The sequence below is a fragment of the Rutilus rutilus genome (genome assembly GCF_951802725.1).
Source record: "Rutilus rutilus genome assembly, chromosome: 1".
NCBI classification, from domain to species: Eukaryota; Metazoa; Chordata; class Actinopteri; order Cypriniformes; family Leuciscidae; genus Rutilus; species Rutilus rutilus.
Window position 1 is genome coordinate 54,391,482 of NC_140209.1, and position 16,688 is coordinate 54,408,169.

Genomic DNA, 16,688 nt, shown 5'->3' on the forward strand with positions numbered 1-16,688 from the left:
CCCTAGCTCTGCCTCTAACCGTCGAGCCTGTTACTCCACCTCAACCTGTCAACCAGTCAGCTCCACCTTGGCTCCTCGCCCCCTTGGCTCCACCTGGGACTGTGATCCTAACGCAGGGGTGGGCAAACTACGGCCCGCGGGCCACATACGGCCCGTTAGGCTGTTTAATCCGGCCCGTCGAGTATTTAAAAAATTGTCTAAAGATCGCATTCATTTAGCCTTTTTCTTGCAATACTTTGCGTTATATATATATATATATTGCGTTGCATATATTTGACAATCGGAATATCAGATATTTCATGCCATAGCTAACAAATGTAAAAAGGAAAAATGACATAAAAGCAGATCATCATTCATTCAGCGCTGTTGTGGCTGCGGTGTGTCACGTAACAAGCTAGACGCGTCCCCATGGAAACCAAACAGACAGCAACTTAAGCGCATAGACTTGGTGCACGTTAATGTTTTTTTCTTTTTTTGAAAACTCACAGAGAAAAAAAAATGTTTGGTAACCGCTTGCACACATGTTTAGTTTTTCCTTTGATTTGTCTGCTATTTAGTTTTGCTACTCTGGATTTGTGGATGTATCCTCCTTTATCGCCTGGCTTTCGACTAACGTTACGCTCCCCTGTCTGCCATGTACAGAACCCGGTTTTGTTTATTAAATGTTCTGATCTGCCTTTGCTTTTTATGTTTTATTTTATTATACTTAAAATAAATTTGTATATTCGTTTATTTCGTTTTTTTCCACAAATGTATGACTTTTGGAAGTGCAAACTTATTGATATGCAGTTTTAATAAAGTTGAATTTATGAAACGCAGTTTATGAAACGCAGTTTTCGCGTGCATATGATACGCACTTAAAGGGATAGTTCGGTCATCATTTACTCACCCTTAAGTTGTTTCAAACCTGTATGAATTTCTTTTTTCTGCTGAACACAAAAGAAGATATTTTGAAAAATGTAGGTAACCAAACAGTTGATGGACCCCATTGACTTCCATTGTAGGAAAAAAAAATACTATGGAAGTCAATGGGGTCCATCAACTGTTTGGTTACCGACATTTTTCAAAATATATTCTTTTGTGTTCAGCAGAAAAAAGAAATTCATACAGGTTTGAAACAACTTAAGGGTGAGTAAATGATGACCGAATTTTAATTTCTGTCAGGACCACTACCGTCAAATATGATTGACAATTAGCATACAGTTTGGATTGGCGGAATGGTTCCGTTCTGGGCGAGAACTCCCTGCGCATCCATGCAGCCTAGCATGGATAAGAGCAGGGAGAGCAGCAATAATCCCCCTTGGGGTAAACAGAACAGAACCAACATGAAAATTTGCAAATATATTTAATTCAAGATTTAAAGTACAACATTATTCAATAATTATTCTGATTCAAGGGGAATCAGAATGTCAAATCCTGACTGGGCGAGAGGAGGAGCTGGGGATGGAGGAGGGTAATTAGCTCCTGAGAAACGCGATAGCTGCTGATAATACTGAAGGAGCTTATATATGTATACGGTGATAGGTGTCGTATTCCTATAGGTAGATGTGGATCAGCTGAGGGTCAGCTGATGCGAGCTTGACTAACGTGACCTGCCAGAACTAACGCTATGCTTGATTTTTGGGCGAACTATCCCTTTAATGGCGTGTAATAGGCACGCACTCAGCACCCCTAATCCTAACCAAGGGGTTTACAGTGTGCAGCATATGCACGCAAAAAAAAATTATTTTGGCGTATAAATGGCACGAGAAATAAAATTCGTGGTATAGATACGCACTTTCATGAGATCGTGTTTCATAATCTGCTACTGGGCCGGCCCTCTGTCAAATTTTAAAACCCAGTGTGGCCCTTGAGCCAAAAAGTTTGCCCACCCCTGTCCTAACGGCTCCATCTGGCTCCTTTGCCCCTCTACCTCCAACTTGGTCAGTCGTCGCGTTGCCTGTGCCACAGACTTTCAGGCCTTCAGCGGCACCTTGTCCCTTTACCCCTTTGGCTCCGTTTTGGTTCTTGGTCCCACCGGATGCACCTCAGATCTCCTGGTTCCAACTCGACCGGTCGTCACCTCCGCCTTGGCCTCCAGGAACTTGTGTCATTCGGTCCCTTTGGCTCTTCAGCGCCGCCGGGGTCTTCACCTCTGTGTGTGGGGGGGGAGAGGTTCAGCTTGTTTGTTTTAATTTGCCCTGTGTGCCTGCCCGTCTGTATTTTACTAGTCAGTTTCCATTTGTTAGTTTGTTTACGTGGTTGTGTTTTATATTTCCTGAGTTTCTCTTACGTGTTGGATTTATTATTAAAGACTGTTTGTTTCTTGAAATCTCCAGCGTCGTGCTATTTGTGAACCCACCCGTGACTGCTTATACCACATAAAACATTTTCAGGAATTTCATCAAACATTACTATGTTGTGATACTGTTGGCATGATATAACAATTCTCATACCTTCAGATAAGATACTTACCAGCATGATTATTGGGCTCATTTGGTGATGTAATTGAATATGATGGATAAGTGAGATAATGAGGTTTAATTAAACTCGCCTTTCTTTTCTTGAACAAGACAGCTGTAAGAAGAAACTCGACAAGGCCTCTTCTTAGAATGACGTTTCCGAGACAAACGCTGCTCCCTACAAGAGCACACATTGTTCTCTCCAAAAACATAGCTGAATGAAAATGGATAATAATCAAACTCAAAAAAAAAAAAAGGTCAGGAGGAGCAGAGTAGAGGAGAAATGTGTTAAGCTACACATATTTCTTTGTGCTAGTACTTGCTATGGTCTTTGTGTGAAATGACATCTGAATTGGCCGCATGGTGTAGAGATGAAAGCTTATTCATTCATACTTGCACCTCACTCTCAGAGGGGAAGTTACCATGATGCAGAGCAACATGGGAAGCACTTTTTCATATGAGAGAACAAACAAGCTTAATAAAAAAAATAAAAAAAAGCTTTCCCAGAAGAGTTGAAGCTGCTCAACAATGTATGGGTATCTGCATACTTATAGTCCTATAGTCAACCTTAATCTAAGCTGATAAAGCTCCCTTCTCGTAAAGACAGTGGGTTCATAGTATGCACTTTATTAAAACACTATTAAAAGAGAGACTTTAACCTCAGAATGGTGCAGATCACTACAGGCGGCACCTAATCCCATAACAAACAGCTCAAGGGAGAGTGGAAAATGCCCGGCCGCAATATCACCGCACCGCTGAGTGGATGAGAACAGCCCCCCTCCCCATCGGCCTCTTTAAAAGGCCTCCATTGTACAGGAGCCATCGCCATGGCTACTGTCGGCCAACTGTAAGCCTTTCAGAATTATTAGCATTCTTCCTGACTCTCTGCACTGTAGCAGAGCCCCTCGCTATTCCAGAAAATCAGCCAGATAAAAACGAACTGAACTTTCCATCTCTCTCCCCTCAAAATTAATTAAATTCGAATTACAAAAAGGTTGGAGTGGAGAAGGTGAAACCTCATACTAACTAAACACCCAGGGTTTGTGTGAGGTGTATGAAGACTCTGGTGTTGCTTTTGCACAGCAGTGATGGAAGAAACTTTAAAAAACTACAGCATTTAATAAGAACCAGCATGGCGTAGCACTGTTCCAGCTAACAGAGAATGTTCTCAGAACTTTGTCGAACATTCTGGCAAGATTCTCTCAAATATATGAACAAATCTTCTTCCAGTAACATTAATAGAATGTTCATTCAGTTAACTGGTCTTTAATAATGTTCTCAAAACGTTAACAAAAACATTCTTTATACATTGTCCATGGAACATTTTAGTTGGACATTCGTCTAACATTACTACTTGTTTCAGAATGTTCAGAGAAAATTAAAAAGTAACGTTCCCATAATTATAAAAATGTTCCCCTAACGTTCATATAACCAATAAAAAATACTCAGAGAACGTTCAGAAATACAATTTTCATTACTTAATGTAATAGGAATGTTAGCAAGATGTTCTTGGAACATGTTTTTTGTTTGCTGAGATGTTCTAACCAGATGCAATTGGCTAAAGGAAGCCATTATAAATCCCTTAAATTTAGTCTTAACCAGCTTCAGCTTAGACAGATGTCAGAACATTCATAAATACGCTGGAGAGCTGTTTTACAGTTGAAATTTATGTCATAATTATAACTAAAATTCTGATTCCTGAATTTGAAAAACTGCGACAGAGGCAGTTTTTTTCCTGTTTATTATTGTTATGAAATAATGTTACTAAAGTTTGGCAATGGTAACATTAGGCATAATGGTTGCTATTCATATCAGATAATGGTGGAAACTTTTAACATGGCAAGGCTAAGCTGGTTGGTCAGCTGGTCTCCCAGCCTGACCATCTAAAGAAGTGGCCAAAACCCCTCTAAAACCAGCCTGCTTAACCAGCTACGAACAGGTACGCCCATCCCAGACAGCAACATAGTGTCGGCCCAGATCCGGTACATGTGGATTCAACGCGTACAGTACCAGATGTGGTCCGGATTTGGGCTGACACTATGTTGGTGTCTGGGATGTCAACAGTCTCTTCTCGTCTCTTCTCTTCGCGGGGCAACCTGTCACTCACATGATACAAGTTATTTTCACTACACTGTCTCTCTATCATATAGAATGTAATAGATGTAATTTAGATGGAGACACTTATTAAGGACACTATGTAATGGTGTTCTTGGTCTCCACCCAGACAATTTTAAGCTCAATTGTTAAGCCCAATTTTAAGAGGACAGGCTGGTTTAGTTACTTCTGTGGAGACTATGACTATGGAGACTCCCTGTGCATAGGGGACACTTTCGAAAAACATAATCGGCTTAACTGGTTATATTTATAAAGCTATTTCTAAAAAGTCTTCATATAGCCTATAACATTATTGCATGAAACCTCAATCTGCCATTTTTAATTGGATAATGCCCAGTGGTTTTTCCAGGACCTATTATAAATCCAGCACAACTGCGTAGCCTTAATAATTGTGTAATTTTTTTCCCATTAAGATTCCAGCAAGCCTTACAAAGCCTTTAAACACAACAAATGAGTGTGCACCAGGTTACTACTATAAGTTGCATTTAAGGTACAGTATATATTTGTCAATTAATGCATTCCCTGGGAATCGAACCCATGACCTTGGTGTTGCTAGTACCATGCTCTACCGTCTGAGGCCACGGGCCACTAACTAACCACTATCTAACTCACCAGGCCACGTTATTACCTGTTCAACTGCTTGTTAACACAAATATCTAATCAGCCAATCACAAGGCAGCAACACCTAAAATGCATTTAGGCATGTAGACATGGTCAAGACGATCTGCTGAAGTTCAAACTGAGCATCAGAATGGGGAACAAGGTGATTTAAGTTACTTTGAACATGGCATGGTTGTTGCTGCTATACGGGCTGGTCTGAGTATTGCAGAAACTGCTGATCAACTGGGATTTTCACGCACAACCATCTCTAGGGTTTACAGAGAATGGTCCAAAAAAGAGAAAGTATTCAATGAGTGGCAGTTCTGTGGGTGAAAATGCCTTTTTGAGGTCAGACTGATTCGAGCTGGATAAAAGGCAACAGTAACTCATATAACAACTTGTTATAACCCGAGGACTGCAGGAGAGCATCTCTGAACGAACAACACATCGAACCTTGAAGCAGATACAGCAGCAGAAGACACAACGAAAGACCACTCCTGTCAGCTGAGAACTGGAAACTGAGGCTCACCAAAACTGGACAATAGAAGATTGAAAAAATGTTGCCTGGTCTGATGAATCTCAATTTCCACTGCGACGTTCAGATGGTAGGGGCAGAATTTGGCATAAACAACATGAATCCATCCCGCCTTGTATCAACGGTTCAGGCTGCTGCTGGTGTAATGGTGTGGGGAGTATTTTTTTAGCACACTTTGGGCCACTTAGTACTGTTTGGGCCCTTGCATTGTTGCTGACCATGTCCATCCCTTTATGATGGCTACATCCAGCAGGATAATGATCCAAGTCACAAAATGTCAAACTGGTTTTATACTCAAATGGCCACCAGTCACCAGATCTCAATCCAATAGAGCACTTTAGGGATGAGGTGGAATGGGAGATTCACGTCATGGATGTGCAGCCGACAACGGTGTGAAGCTATCATGTCAATATGGACCAAAATCTCTGAGGATTGTTTCCAGCACATTGTTGAATCTATGCCATGAATAATCAAGGCAGTTCTGAAGGCAAAACCCAGTACTAGCAAGGTGTACATAATAAAGTGACCGGTATTTCTTTTGTCTTTTTCTGTATAAATCATCTATTTTCATTGTATAGAAAAGAGCAACTTGGACATTCTTGTCAACGTCTAATTTTGTTTAATGTTCGAATTTTTTTTTTTTACAAATGTCGGAATGACATGCGGGTGAGTAAATGATGCCAAAATATTTCTTTTGGAGATAATTATTCCTTCAAGTAAAAGAAAAAGAAAAAGAAAAAACTATTGAAAGTTCAGGGGGAAGGCAAGGACACAATTAAGCCCAAATCCTGATTACCCAACAGGCAGTAATCGAAATCGAACTACTTCATCTACTGTGCCTCTCTAAAAGAATGAGACCCCTTCCATCTAAGGGCTCCAACTCAACAATCAGACCTTTGTTTTAGCCAGGAGTGCTGTTGTGTATTTTGAGACCATGTGGGTTCTTCTCTAAGCTCCAGTAAAGCCTGTGCCCAAAGTGAGAGCCGAGTTGGGTTGGGCTGCGCGTGAGAGAGCGCCAGGCTTCCTCGTCCGGCCCACAGTCAGACATCAGCCACACGGATAGGAAGCCAGGACTGGAATGAGCTTGCCAAGCTGCATCTGTCCACTGCCAGGGCTTCCTCTCCTGTAAATGTTAACACTTTCCCTGGAGTATAATGAGGTGGATTAGATTGAGTTTCATTGCTATAATGCTTGTCTGGAAAGCTGTTGGCTGTGACGGATGAGAATGAAGAGGGGGAACTAATTGTTTGAGGGTGTGAGAGAAGGAAGTAATCTACCTTCAGGTCCCAGTGCACCTATGTTCCCTCAAAACCCAATTATCAATTTGAATGTGGTAAAAAAAAAAAAAAAGGGGCCAAAAGGCACCAGTGTTATTATTAGTGAAACAAACACATTGTTTGCTGGGCTTAAAGACATGGATGTGCCAAAAAATATATATTACTCACCCTCATGTCATCATTTAAAGTCAAGTCAAGTCACCTTTATTTTTATAGCTCTTTATACAATAAAGATTGTTTCAAAGCCGCTTTACAGTGATCAATAGAGTGTCATTGTTCAGCTGAAGTCAGTTCAGTGTTGATTCAGTTTCTGTGGAATAAAAATATTTCAAATAATCTTGATGCAGAAAAAAAAAAAACAATAGCATTAAAGTATCAGAAAGCTTTCAAAGAATCACCTTAAAAGCAGTCCAAATGAACCAAGTCAGTCAAATGAAATAATTAAAGAATGAATCAGATTTGTGAACCGTTTCAACTGGTTTATTGAAAAGCATAGCCTCAAAAAACTGATCTGTTCGCTGATTTGGTTTTGGAATCATGAAAGTGCGTCAAATATGAATTATTAATTTTCATTTTTGGGTGAACGATTTCTTGAATTTGTGTTGGAACAAGTCAAATATGGAAATGGATCCTCCACATCATATGCCTCTGAATGACATGCTATGAATAATTTGCAATATAAATCCCAGATTACCAAGTTAAAGGGATGGTTTGGAGTAAAATCAACCTAGGGTCCTTTGCACCATGACCTCGAGCCAAAGTTAAAGTTAGAGCTTATTTAGAGAAATCAGCCGAATGGCTTAGTGCAGGCGCTAATGGATCCAAGGTTGTATCTCGTAAATTACCCCACTAATAATGCCCAGAATGGTACCAAACTTCTATAGTAGAACAAATAGGTTCTGTACTCATAAAACGAGGCATTGGAAAGTTCGTAAGTACATCAGGAGTTTATTTAAATAACACTTGCCTGATGGCTTGTGCTACCGCTAACCCGGGCGTCGAGGTCACTTCCGTGATTTGGGAAAAGCTCGTAAAAGTCCTGGCAGGAAGCGATGCATTTTTTATTATTTAAGTGTTGACAATTTAGTGTTAACTAATAATTGTTGCAAACTGGTACTACCAACAAAATATTAGTGCATTCCTGGAACTGGGCGTCGTTACACTACATCCTTATGCATCGCTTTCTGCCAGGACTTTTACGTGCTTTTCCCTAATCACTGAAGTGGCCTCGACGACCGGGTTAGCGGTAGCATGAGCCGTCAGGCAAGTGTTATTTAAATAAACTCCTGATGTACTTACAAACTTTACAATGCCTCGTTTTAGAGTACAGAACCTATTTGTACTACTGTAGAAGTTTGGTACCATTCCGGGCATTATTAGTGGGGTAATTTACGAGATACAACCTTGGATCCATTAGCGCCTGCACTAAGCCATTTGGCTGATATCTCTAAATAAGCTCTAACTTTAATAATGTTCAACCAAGGGAAAAAAAGCTTCTGGGGGGGGGGTGTGTTTGGATCGAGGTCATGGTGCAAAGGACCCTAGGTTGATTTTACTCTGAACCATCCCTTTAAGGAACATTTGAAGCAAAAAAAATTAAGCACTGAGCTCAAAGACATTTTCCTTAATAATTTAATGATGACAGGTAATATACTATTAGATGGACAACTTTATCAGACAGCAGAGAAGACATAAGGACACCGTCCCTGATGTCCAGACAGAACGCAGTGCAGAGAGGCCGACAGGTGAACTTCTGTCCAGGTGAGACTGAACAGATCTATTGGAGTGAAGTCTGAAACAAACAAACAAACAAGACGAGATATAAACCAATATTAAGGCACCACTTTTGGTAACACTTTACAGTAAGGTTTCTTCCTGAAAAATCTTACTGACCTCACACATTGACGGTGCACACACACACATTGTATATACAAAAGCGTACCATTTTATTATTACCAATGAGTATTATTACTCATCTATTTCATTGTAGCAAGGGGCAGTATTGTGCTGACAGAAAATCTTAATATTGATGGAGAAAGGCATATTCATCACAGATTAAAGGTGACATATTATGCCCCTTTTCACAATATATAATATAAATCTATGGAGTCCCCAGAATGTGTCCGTGAAAATTCAGCTCAAAATACCCCCCAGATAAATGGAGTGCAGCCTTACGAAGAGACTCAGGAAGAGTTTTGCTACTTTTAAACTGAACCTGGACGTTTCTGAATGGTTAGAGGATAAATTTATGTAGTTGTTGTGGAGTTACATTGATTCATCTCATCGACTTGCATGTACCGTCATGTTTAACTTTCACACAAGTTGACACAGTTCCCTGAGGTCTTTATAAGACAGCAGTGACATTTTTTGGTCAAATAGTCTTAGGTGCTCGTCTGTGCAGCCAAACTTTTGCTATTGCGTTAGACCTGGTTACACTGTTTTGTCGCTTGCGAAAACCAAATGCCGGCGCCGTGGGTGGAAGCGTGCAGATTAAGGGGCGGTAATATTATAATAAGATCCCCTTCTGACGTAGAAATCTGATCAGCTTATTTTTTAACATGCTTGCAGAGAAAGGCTTACCAAAACAAAGTTACTGGATTGTCACTTTTCATGTTTTCTGGGTTGGTAGATGCACCGAGGACCCGATTATAGCACTTAAACAGATTTTCATGATATGTCCACTTTAATTTCAAATGTTCTTGTAACTGAAACCTAATGGTTTCTGTGTCCGATTAGGAGAACCGAACACCCACTAACGCATAAAAACACCTTGTTCTCCCAACAGTCGATGTGTAACACTGAAAGCAGCATCTGGATGTCAGATGCCGTATGATGCAACATCCCCCAAACTACAAAATGTTCTCCCATAAAACCTCTTTAGATGCCTAAATGCGTCACCTTGGCTACCAGAGTCGGCCTTGGCACTCCCAACCAATCGCAGAGCTGATTCCTGTGGGTTCGCACAGTAGCGATGTCACTTTCCCTAAGACAGGAAACAAGTAACGAGCATTAAATCAGTAGCTGAGCTGAAGTTCTTCATCATAATCCTCCAATAAGCCCCGTGTCAACACTCACCAATTAGTGTCACTAAGCGAGGCCATGACATCAGCCAGCACTTGATCGTCGTCAATGACATCATCGTAGGTCAAGAGCATCTCGTATACCTGGCTGGCAGTCGTCTTCCTGATCTACAGACCCAAGAGAGACAATGGAGTCAGAATTACATCAGAGGTGCCTAGACTAAGTCTGGGCTGAAGTGGTCTGCTTATGGTCTCACCACAGGGAAGGGGTGACAGAGCAACATCAACAGCTGCACTAAGACATTCTTCCTCACATCACCCTGGAACTGCACCATCCCACAGAACCTGCGGTGAAAGAGTGGGAGTCAGTCAGAAGGGCTGCAGGATAGAGCCTGTTTTAATCAGTGATCGACAGATTGGCCGATGCCAATATCTTAGGGAGGAGTGATATAAAGCCAGTTGGCTATGGCTACGTTCACACTGTGAGCCTTTGTTTTGTACAGCTCTTCACATTTTGTTGTTTTAAACGTGGTTAATATCAGATTCCAGTGCGAACAGGTCATGGTCCTGAACTGACCCGCATGCGCAAAAGAACGATAAAAATACGTCACGCAACTCGATGTCGTAAGGAAGTAAACATGGAGGACATTAAAGTACGGTAAGTGATTACGCGTTTATTTATAGTGTGATCTGCCGTGGAAGCCAGCGAATTTATGCGCAGGCAATATTAAAAAAACAAAGACGAGGAAATGAAAATATCGTATATAGAGCTGTCACTGCAATACTTGTGATGAGTTCTGACACATCACTCCTTCACTGACTGCCTTTCGCAATTGTCTTGATAACATTGAGTATGTAAAATCTTTGAAGTGACTCCCATGAGCGCAGAATTGTGCTGAATGTTGATCTAGAGTGATACAAGTCGCATGGATTCCGGTATGACTTTTCAGACTGCGGTCGCACAGCAAAACATCTGACCTGTATCGGATTTAGGACCACATATGGAAGTGGCCCAAATCCGAATTGAAATGATTAGATTCCATGTGGTCTGTGTGATGAGAAAAACAGTGAGTCACATATGAGCAAAAATATCTGATTTGCACCACATTTGCCTGCAGTCTGACCGTAGCCTATGTGTGATATTACACAGTTAATTTTTAAGATGGTAAATAACACATGCATAACAATTGCAGCAATATAGTTTGTTTTACATAATTAAAAAGTTAGCAATAATTAATTGGAAAATATATCAATATGCAAAAAATTATTTGACCTCCATAAAAATACATTCGTTAAAACAAACATAGTTCAGATAGAAACATCATCTTACAGTATTTTTCACATATCAGGAAATAGTTAAAAACAGGAATAAAAAGGGGAAAAAACAAACTACTGCAGCTAAATATGCGAACAAACCTGAGTGATGAACTGTAATAAATCTGAACATGAATTTTGCATTAGTTTGAGATAGTGGTTGGTTGTTGCTAAATAAATAAATAAATAAATAAATGCAACTTCTGTGCCACAATACAAATTCGAAGATGAAACTCAATAAACACGTCATCTTGCTTTCGGAGGCAGGTGCCTGCGTCTGGGAACGCAGTCGTGCAAGAGAGTTCTGTGAGGTAATTATAACGAACCACTTTGACGACAGACTTTGCTCAGGCATTTCAGAACAACCAAAACCGCTTTTCAGATGCTGTACAAAAAGATCGGCTCACTGGTTAGTCCAGTTATTCTGTCCCATCGTGCACAGTGACGCTGATGCACATCGAGGAATTTATTCTGCAGATGTGTTTCCGTCGTAGTTTATGCGCATGTTTTCTTATCGGAGAAAAAAAATTATCCAACTAAAACGAGCGCATACGTTTTTATGCACATTTTTAGAATTTATGCAGATTTGAGTGTTTCCATCCAGCAGTTTTTTTCTGCAATATCCCTACCAATCAGAGAGAGCGTGCTCAGAAACAATGACCAATCACAAGAGAGATCACACTAAATCCAATAGTCACACCTGAAAGGGCACAAATGAATCTTTTTAGAGTCATTAAATCAACATTTTCATTGAAAACAGTATAAACGTTTGTCAAAATATTACATTGGAGCTACATTCCAAGAACTAGACTTCTCAATTTCCACATCCTTAAGGCAAATTCACACTGCACCGACAGACGGCAACAGGCACTTCGTCGTGTTTTGTTGGTTCAGTGTGTTACCACCGTTGGCGTCTGTCAGAGCTTGTTTTTGCCAATTGAACTGAATCGCAATAAGAATGTCTGAAAAGTGGCTTTCTGTAATCTGGCGACTATCTGAGTTGATCTGCGTCTGTCGGTGCAGTGTGAATTGGCCTTTATTTGCCCCATGTATCCACAGAGTGTTGGAAATGCAACGGCACTTACACAGCTATACATGAAAACAACTTCTGGACATCCTTGGACTTCTTGATTTCCTCCTTACACAGGGACAGAAGCTCTACGCAAAAAGGATGACTGAAAACAAAAACAAAAAAATTACAGATTAAACCAAACCAACACAAACATTCACCCTCTGTCTTCGTGTTTCAACATATGACTTGGCCGGGCTCATCTCAAGTTCTCCCAAAGGTTCCCTGTGTGAGTCCTTTCTGTGTATTTCTGTCATGATATCATTTCTCCTGCCGAGCTCTGGATGGTTTGTGTATCTGAGCCAAGGGAGGCAGTAATGTACGCTGGGCTTTCCCACGCTCACCTCTCCTCGCTGGTGAAGAGTTCAAAACAGCCGTTAGCGAGAAGTTGGTCCACCATCTTCAGCAAAGGTACAGAAACCCTGTGGGCAGATCAAAATATATAGTATAAATACAAAATAAAATCTTATCATTTGGTTCACAGCCACCAAGTTCCAAAAAAAGCTGAAATAACATTTTTTTTTGTTGTTGTTGTTGAACTTTCAAGCATGTACACCATTACTATGATTACTGATACTAAGATTCTTGGCCATACCGCCCACATCTTCCTCATTGCATCTGTATGACATATGCAGCGGTTTTGTGGCTATGTTGTGTTTTGCAGTGCAGTTGTACCTGTCAATGCGCAGGTTATCTCTGAAGATGCGCAACAAAGTGTCTCCAAACTGCTGAAGCGCTGCGTCATCCTGCTGAATGCCCTTCAAGTACTCGAATAAAGACTGAGAGGAAAAACGCACCTGCAAACACGCAAAAAAAGTTTTCACTTGTGAGAGACCGATATATTAACGGTTAAAATTATGTTCGGTAATTATTATTTGTAATTATTCATATAATATATTAACTATATTTTCCATACAATGAAAACACATCATGATCACTGGCTGTCTAGTACAGTTAATGTTTTGCTTGCTTTTGGATAACTACAATAATTAGGTCAGAATTTTAATCCACATCACGATTGTATTCTTCAAAACTATTTTGAGTAAAATAAAAGTGTATTTTCTTAAAAAAAAGCTAAACTAGTTGGTCTTGCATTTATAGAACTTCTAAGGCTCGGTTTCACAAACCGGGCTTAGATTAAGCCAAGGTTAGGCCTTAGTTCAACTAGGACATTTAAGTAGCTTTTATAAATGAAAGGCGGAGAAAAAACATTATTTATGTGGATCTTGAGACAAAACAATGGCAGTGACATATTTTTAAGACGTATTGCTTTCAGTTACAACAGCTCAAACATGCATTTTAGTCTGGGAGTATCTTAAGCCTTGTCTGTGAAACCGGGGGCAAGTGTTTTAAATTACTTAAGGCATCAAATGAGTCAGGACTGCCACTAGTGCCCCCTCAAAAAAACTCTTGTTTTATGTGACTGTGCATGAGATCATAATAAATGTTAAAGTATGTGATACATTCCCCACAAAGGGAAGAACGTTGGTTGGTTGCTTTAAGATATTGTAAAATAACAAGATTTTTCAGCCTTTTTGTCCTTGGCTGTTACACTTATGTGAAGGTCTTACTGAAACTGTTTGTAATTGTGTAAACTCCCATTTTCACATTATATATGGGGCTGCATATGTGCTTTCCTCTCCGTGCCATTTTTACGGTGTTACACACCACATAACATTTATATGCACTATTAACTAGTTGCCTATTAGAATGGATATTACTAGGATATTGGCTGTTTATTATTACTTATAAAGCACATATCAATGCCTTATTCTGCATGACCATATTCTACATCCCTAACTATTAATAAGCAGTAATTAGGGGTTTATTGAGGTAAAAGTCGTAGTTAATAGTGAGAATTGGACCGTGTGACCCTAAAGTTTTGTCTTGCATATGCTTTGATAAATACAAGTATTAATTCATGAGTATTAAATACACATTTTTAATAGTTGAAGTTTCTATTTCTATTAATACACACTTCAACTTTATAATTGTTTTATTTTTGTGGATAGATCCATAAAATTTTAAGATGCATTGTGATCACATCACAGTTTGAAGCCAAATAATAAATTGTGAAAGAGACATGCCGGTGGAATTTAAAGTCGCAATAAAACAAGTAAAGGCCGATCTTTTCTTCCGCATTGTGTTTTACATCCAAGTGCAGCCTCCGCCTCAAATGTCAAGCCCAAGGACTGCTGGATGAATGTCTGATGCATGAGGCACACAAAATGGGAAAAGTTGTTAAGTCGTCAACTGATGGTTAAATTCCACAGGATTTCGCGTTCTTCAAAGATCTGCCTGGAAACAAAGCCGTTGTGATGCCAAACCCCCTCATGGAAAAAGAAAGCTGTGGTGTTTACTACTGTGACAATGAGTGCTTATCAGGATAAACTAAACGCTGGATTCAACTATGTGAAGTTCACGGCGTCATTGTTGCAGTAAACTTGGCACAACATTCTTGAATTAATCATTTATTAGATGCAAGCCGGTCTGTTATTGTAGGGGCATCAACGTACAATTTACGTATCGATTGTTAACTGGATTTTGAGTTGTGGTTACTGCACACAAAAGTGGAGTAAGAGGCGCATGAGCTTGCAGGGACTGGTTTAACCAGGTTTAACCTCCAATCATTTACATTTACATTTACATTTATTCATTTAGCTGACGCTTTTATCCAAAGCGACTTACAATTGCTATATATGTCAGAGGTCGCACGCCTCTGGAGCAACTAGGGGTTAAGTGTCTTGCTCAGGGACACATTGGTGTCTCACAGTGGATTCGAACCCGGGTCTCTCACACCAAAGGCATGTGTCTTATCCATTGCGCCACACCACCCCTCTAAATGGGTTTAAATTTAAATTAAAGGCAGACAAAATGGGAAAATTATTGGAGATTGGAGAAGACCGGCATTCACCACCAGAGAGAAGTCTGTAATTTTCACTGGAAGGCCCAGTTTTTATATTATGATTTAGGTCAAAGCATTCTTAAAAAAATTACAATAACATGCATTTAGAAAATAGATTTATAAATAGAGAGAAAATAGATATTAATTGCATTTAAACTTTAATCAAGGCAGTCCGATTCAGTATAAGTCATATGAAGTAATGGTACGAGACAGAATGTTCTTATATTTTCATTAATAAGCAAAGAAAGCAGCACTTTCACTCCACATCTTGAACATTTACCCACTACACTCATACTGAATGCAAACTTCTCCCATGCAGCAGTGTGCTAATGTGTGTGAGGGGTCAGATGGTGCATGATTATGTAAGGTATCAGTACGGACTCAGCTGTCCAGAGGGAGCAGATCTTCAGAGAGAAGCTTGATCATTCAGTGTTGAGTCTGTGAGAACCGCTCATTTATCCAGCAGTTTTGGCTTAGAGAGAGATCACCCAGTTCCAGGCTGAAGGTGAGAGCATAACCTCTACCGTGTCTCTAATCAAAAAAGAGGGGGAGGAAAACTCTGCCGCTTCTAATGGGGGACTCATTTATAGGTCCAGTTGGCAGATGAGTTGACATTTACTATGCTCAAAGCTCCCGTTAAAGGCCTTTACATTATTTATTCTTCATCAACAAACACTGGTGGCTATAAATAACAAAAGGGCTTAAAATCAAGCTGATGTCCCAACAGCCACTGGAGCAGAGGCACTGAGCCTAAAACACTAAGAAAGTGGGATGGAGAAAGAATAATGTATCTACCAGACTTTATATATAGAAATAAGAATTTAAGCCTGAACTAACCTTGCCATTTTATTTTTATTAGATAACTACCTGCAGGTTTTGACATGTTAGTTGCACTACATGACTTCATATATGTACAGCTGTAATCGAAATTATTCAACCCTAATTGCAAATCAGCTTTATTGGCAAAACTTTCAGACTTTCAGCTGTTTGCAATGAACAAATCAAACAAAAGTCATTTAAATAGCTGAACACAACAAATGTTTCAAGTGGTTTCCCAAAATTCAACTGAAAATGCAACTTTTAATGACAGTCTCAAAATTATTCAACCTCTTGAATAGAATCCCTCACAACAGCAGGAATCTGCAAAACAGGTGTTGTTTCAAGCACACCTGATGCAACTAATCAAGGGCTTCATTAGTTGCACCAGGTGTGCTTGAGCTAGAACACATGAAACATCTGATCTGGCTAGGTTTGAATGCATGTTAATAATAGAATGGCCCAGAAAGTTAAGAGAAGATATCATCTGCCTTCACAAACAAGGAACAGGATACAAAAAGATAGCAAAGGCACTAAATGTTTCTAGAAACACCGTTGAAAGCATAGTTCGCAAGTTCAAAGTTAAAAGAAGACTG

General features: G+C 39.9%; 1 protein-coding gene across 2 annotated transcripts in view; it reads right to left on the bottom strand.

Moving 5' to 3' along the window:
* Positions 1–7,433: 7,433 nt before the first annotated feature.
* tbcd (tubulin folding cofactor D) overlaps positions 7,434–16,688 on the bottom strand; it is a 46,680-nt gene continuing 37,425 nt past the window's right edge. For both annotated transcript variants that reach the window (XM_084419380.1, XM_084419381.1), the window contains 8 exons: positions 13,047–13,168; positions 12,716–12,793; positions 12,388–12,477; positions 10,246–10,333; positions 10,044–10,156; positions 9,867–9,951; positions 8,509–8,760; positions 7,434–7,717 (listed from right to left, as the gene is read on the bottom strand). In XM_084419380.1, the coding sequence (XP_084275506.1) occupies positions 8,746–8,760; positions 9,867–9,951; positions 10,044–10,156; positions 10,246–10,333; positions 12,388–12,477; positions 12,716–12,793; positions 13,047–13,168 (591 nt within the window). In that variant the 3' untranslated portion in view covers positions 7,434–7,717; positions 8,509–8,745. The remainder of the gene's footprint in view (positions 7,718–8,508; positions 8,761–9,866; positions 9,952–10,043; positions 10,157–10,245; positions 10,334–12,387; positions 12,478–12,715; positions 12,794–13,046; positions 13,169–16,688) is intronic.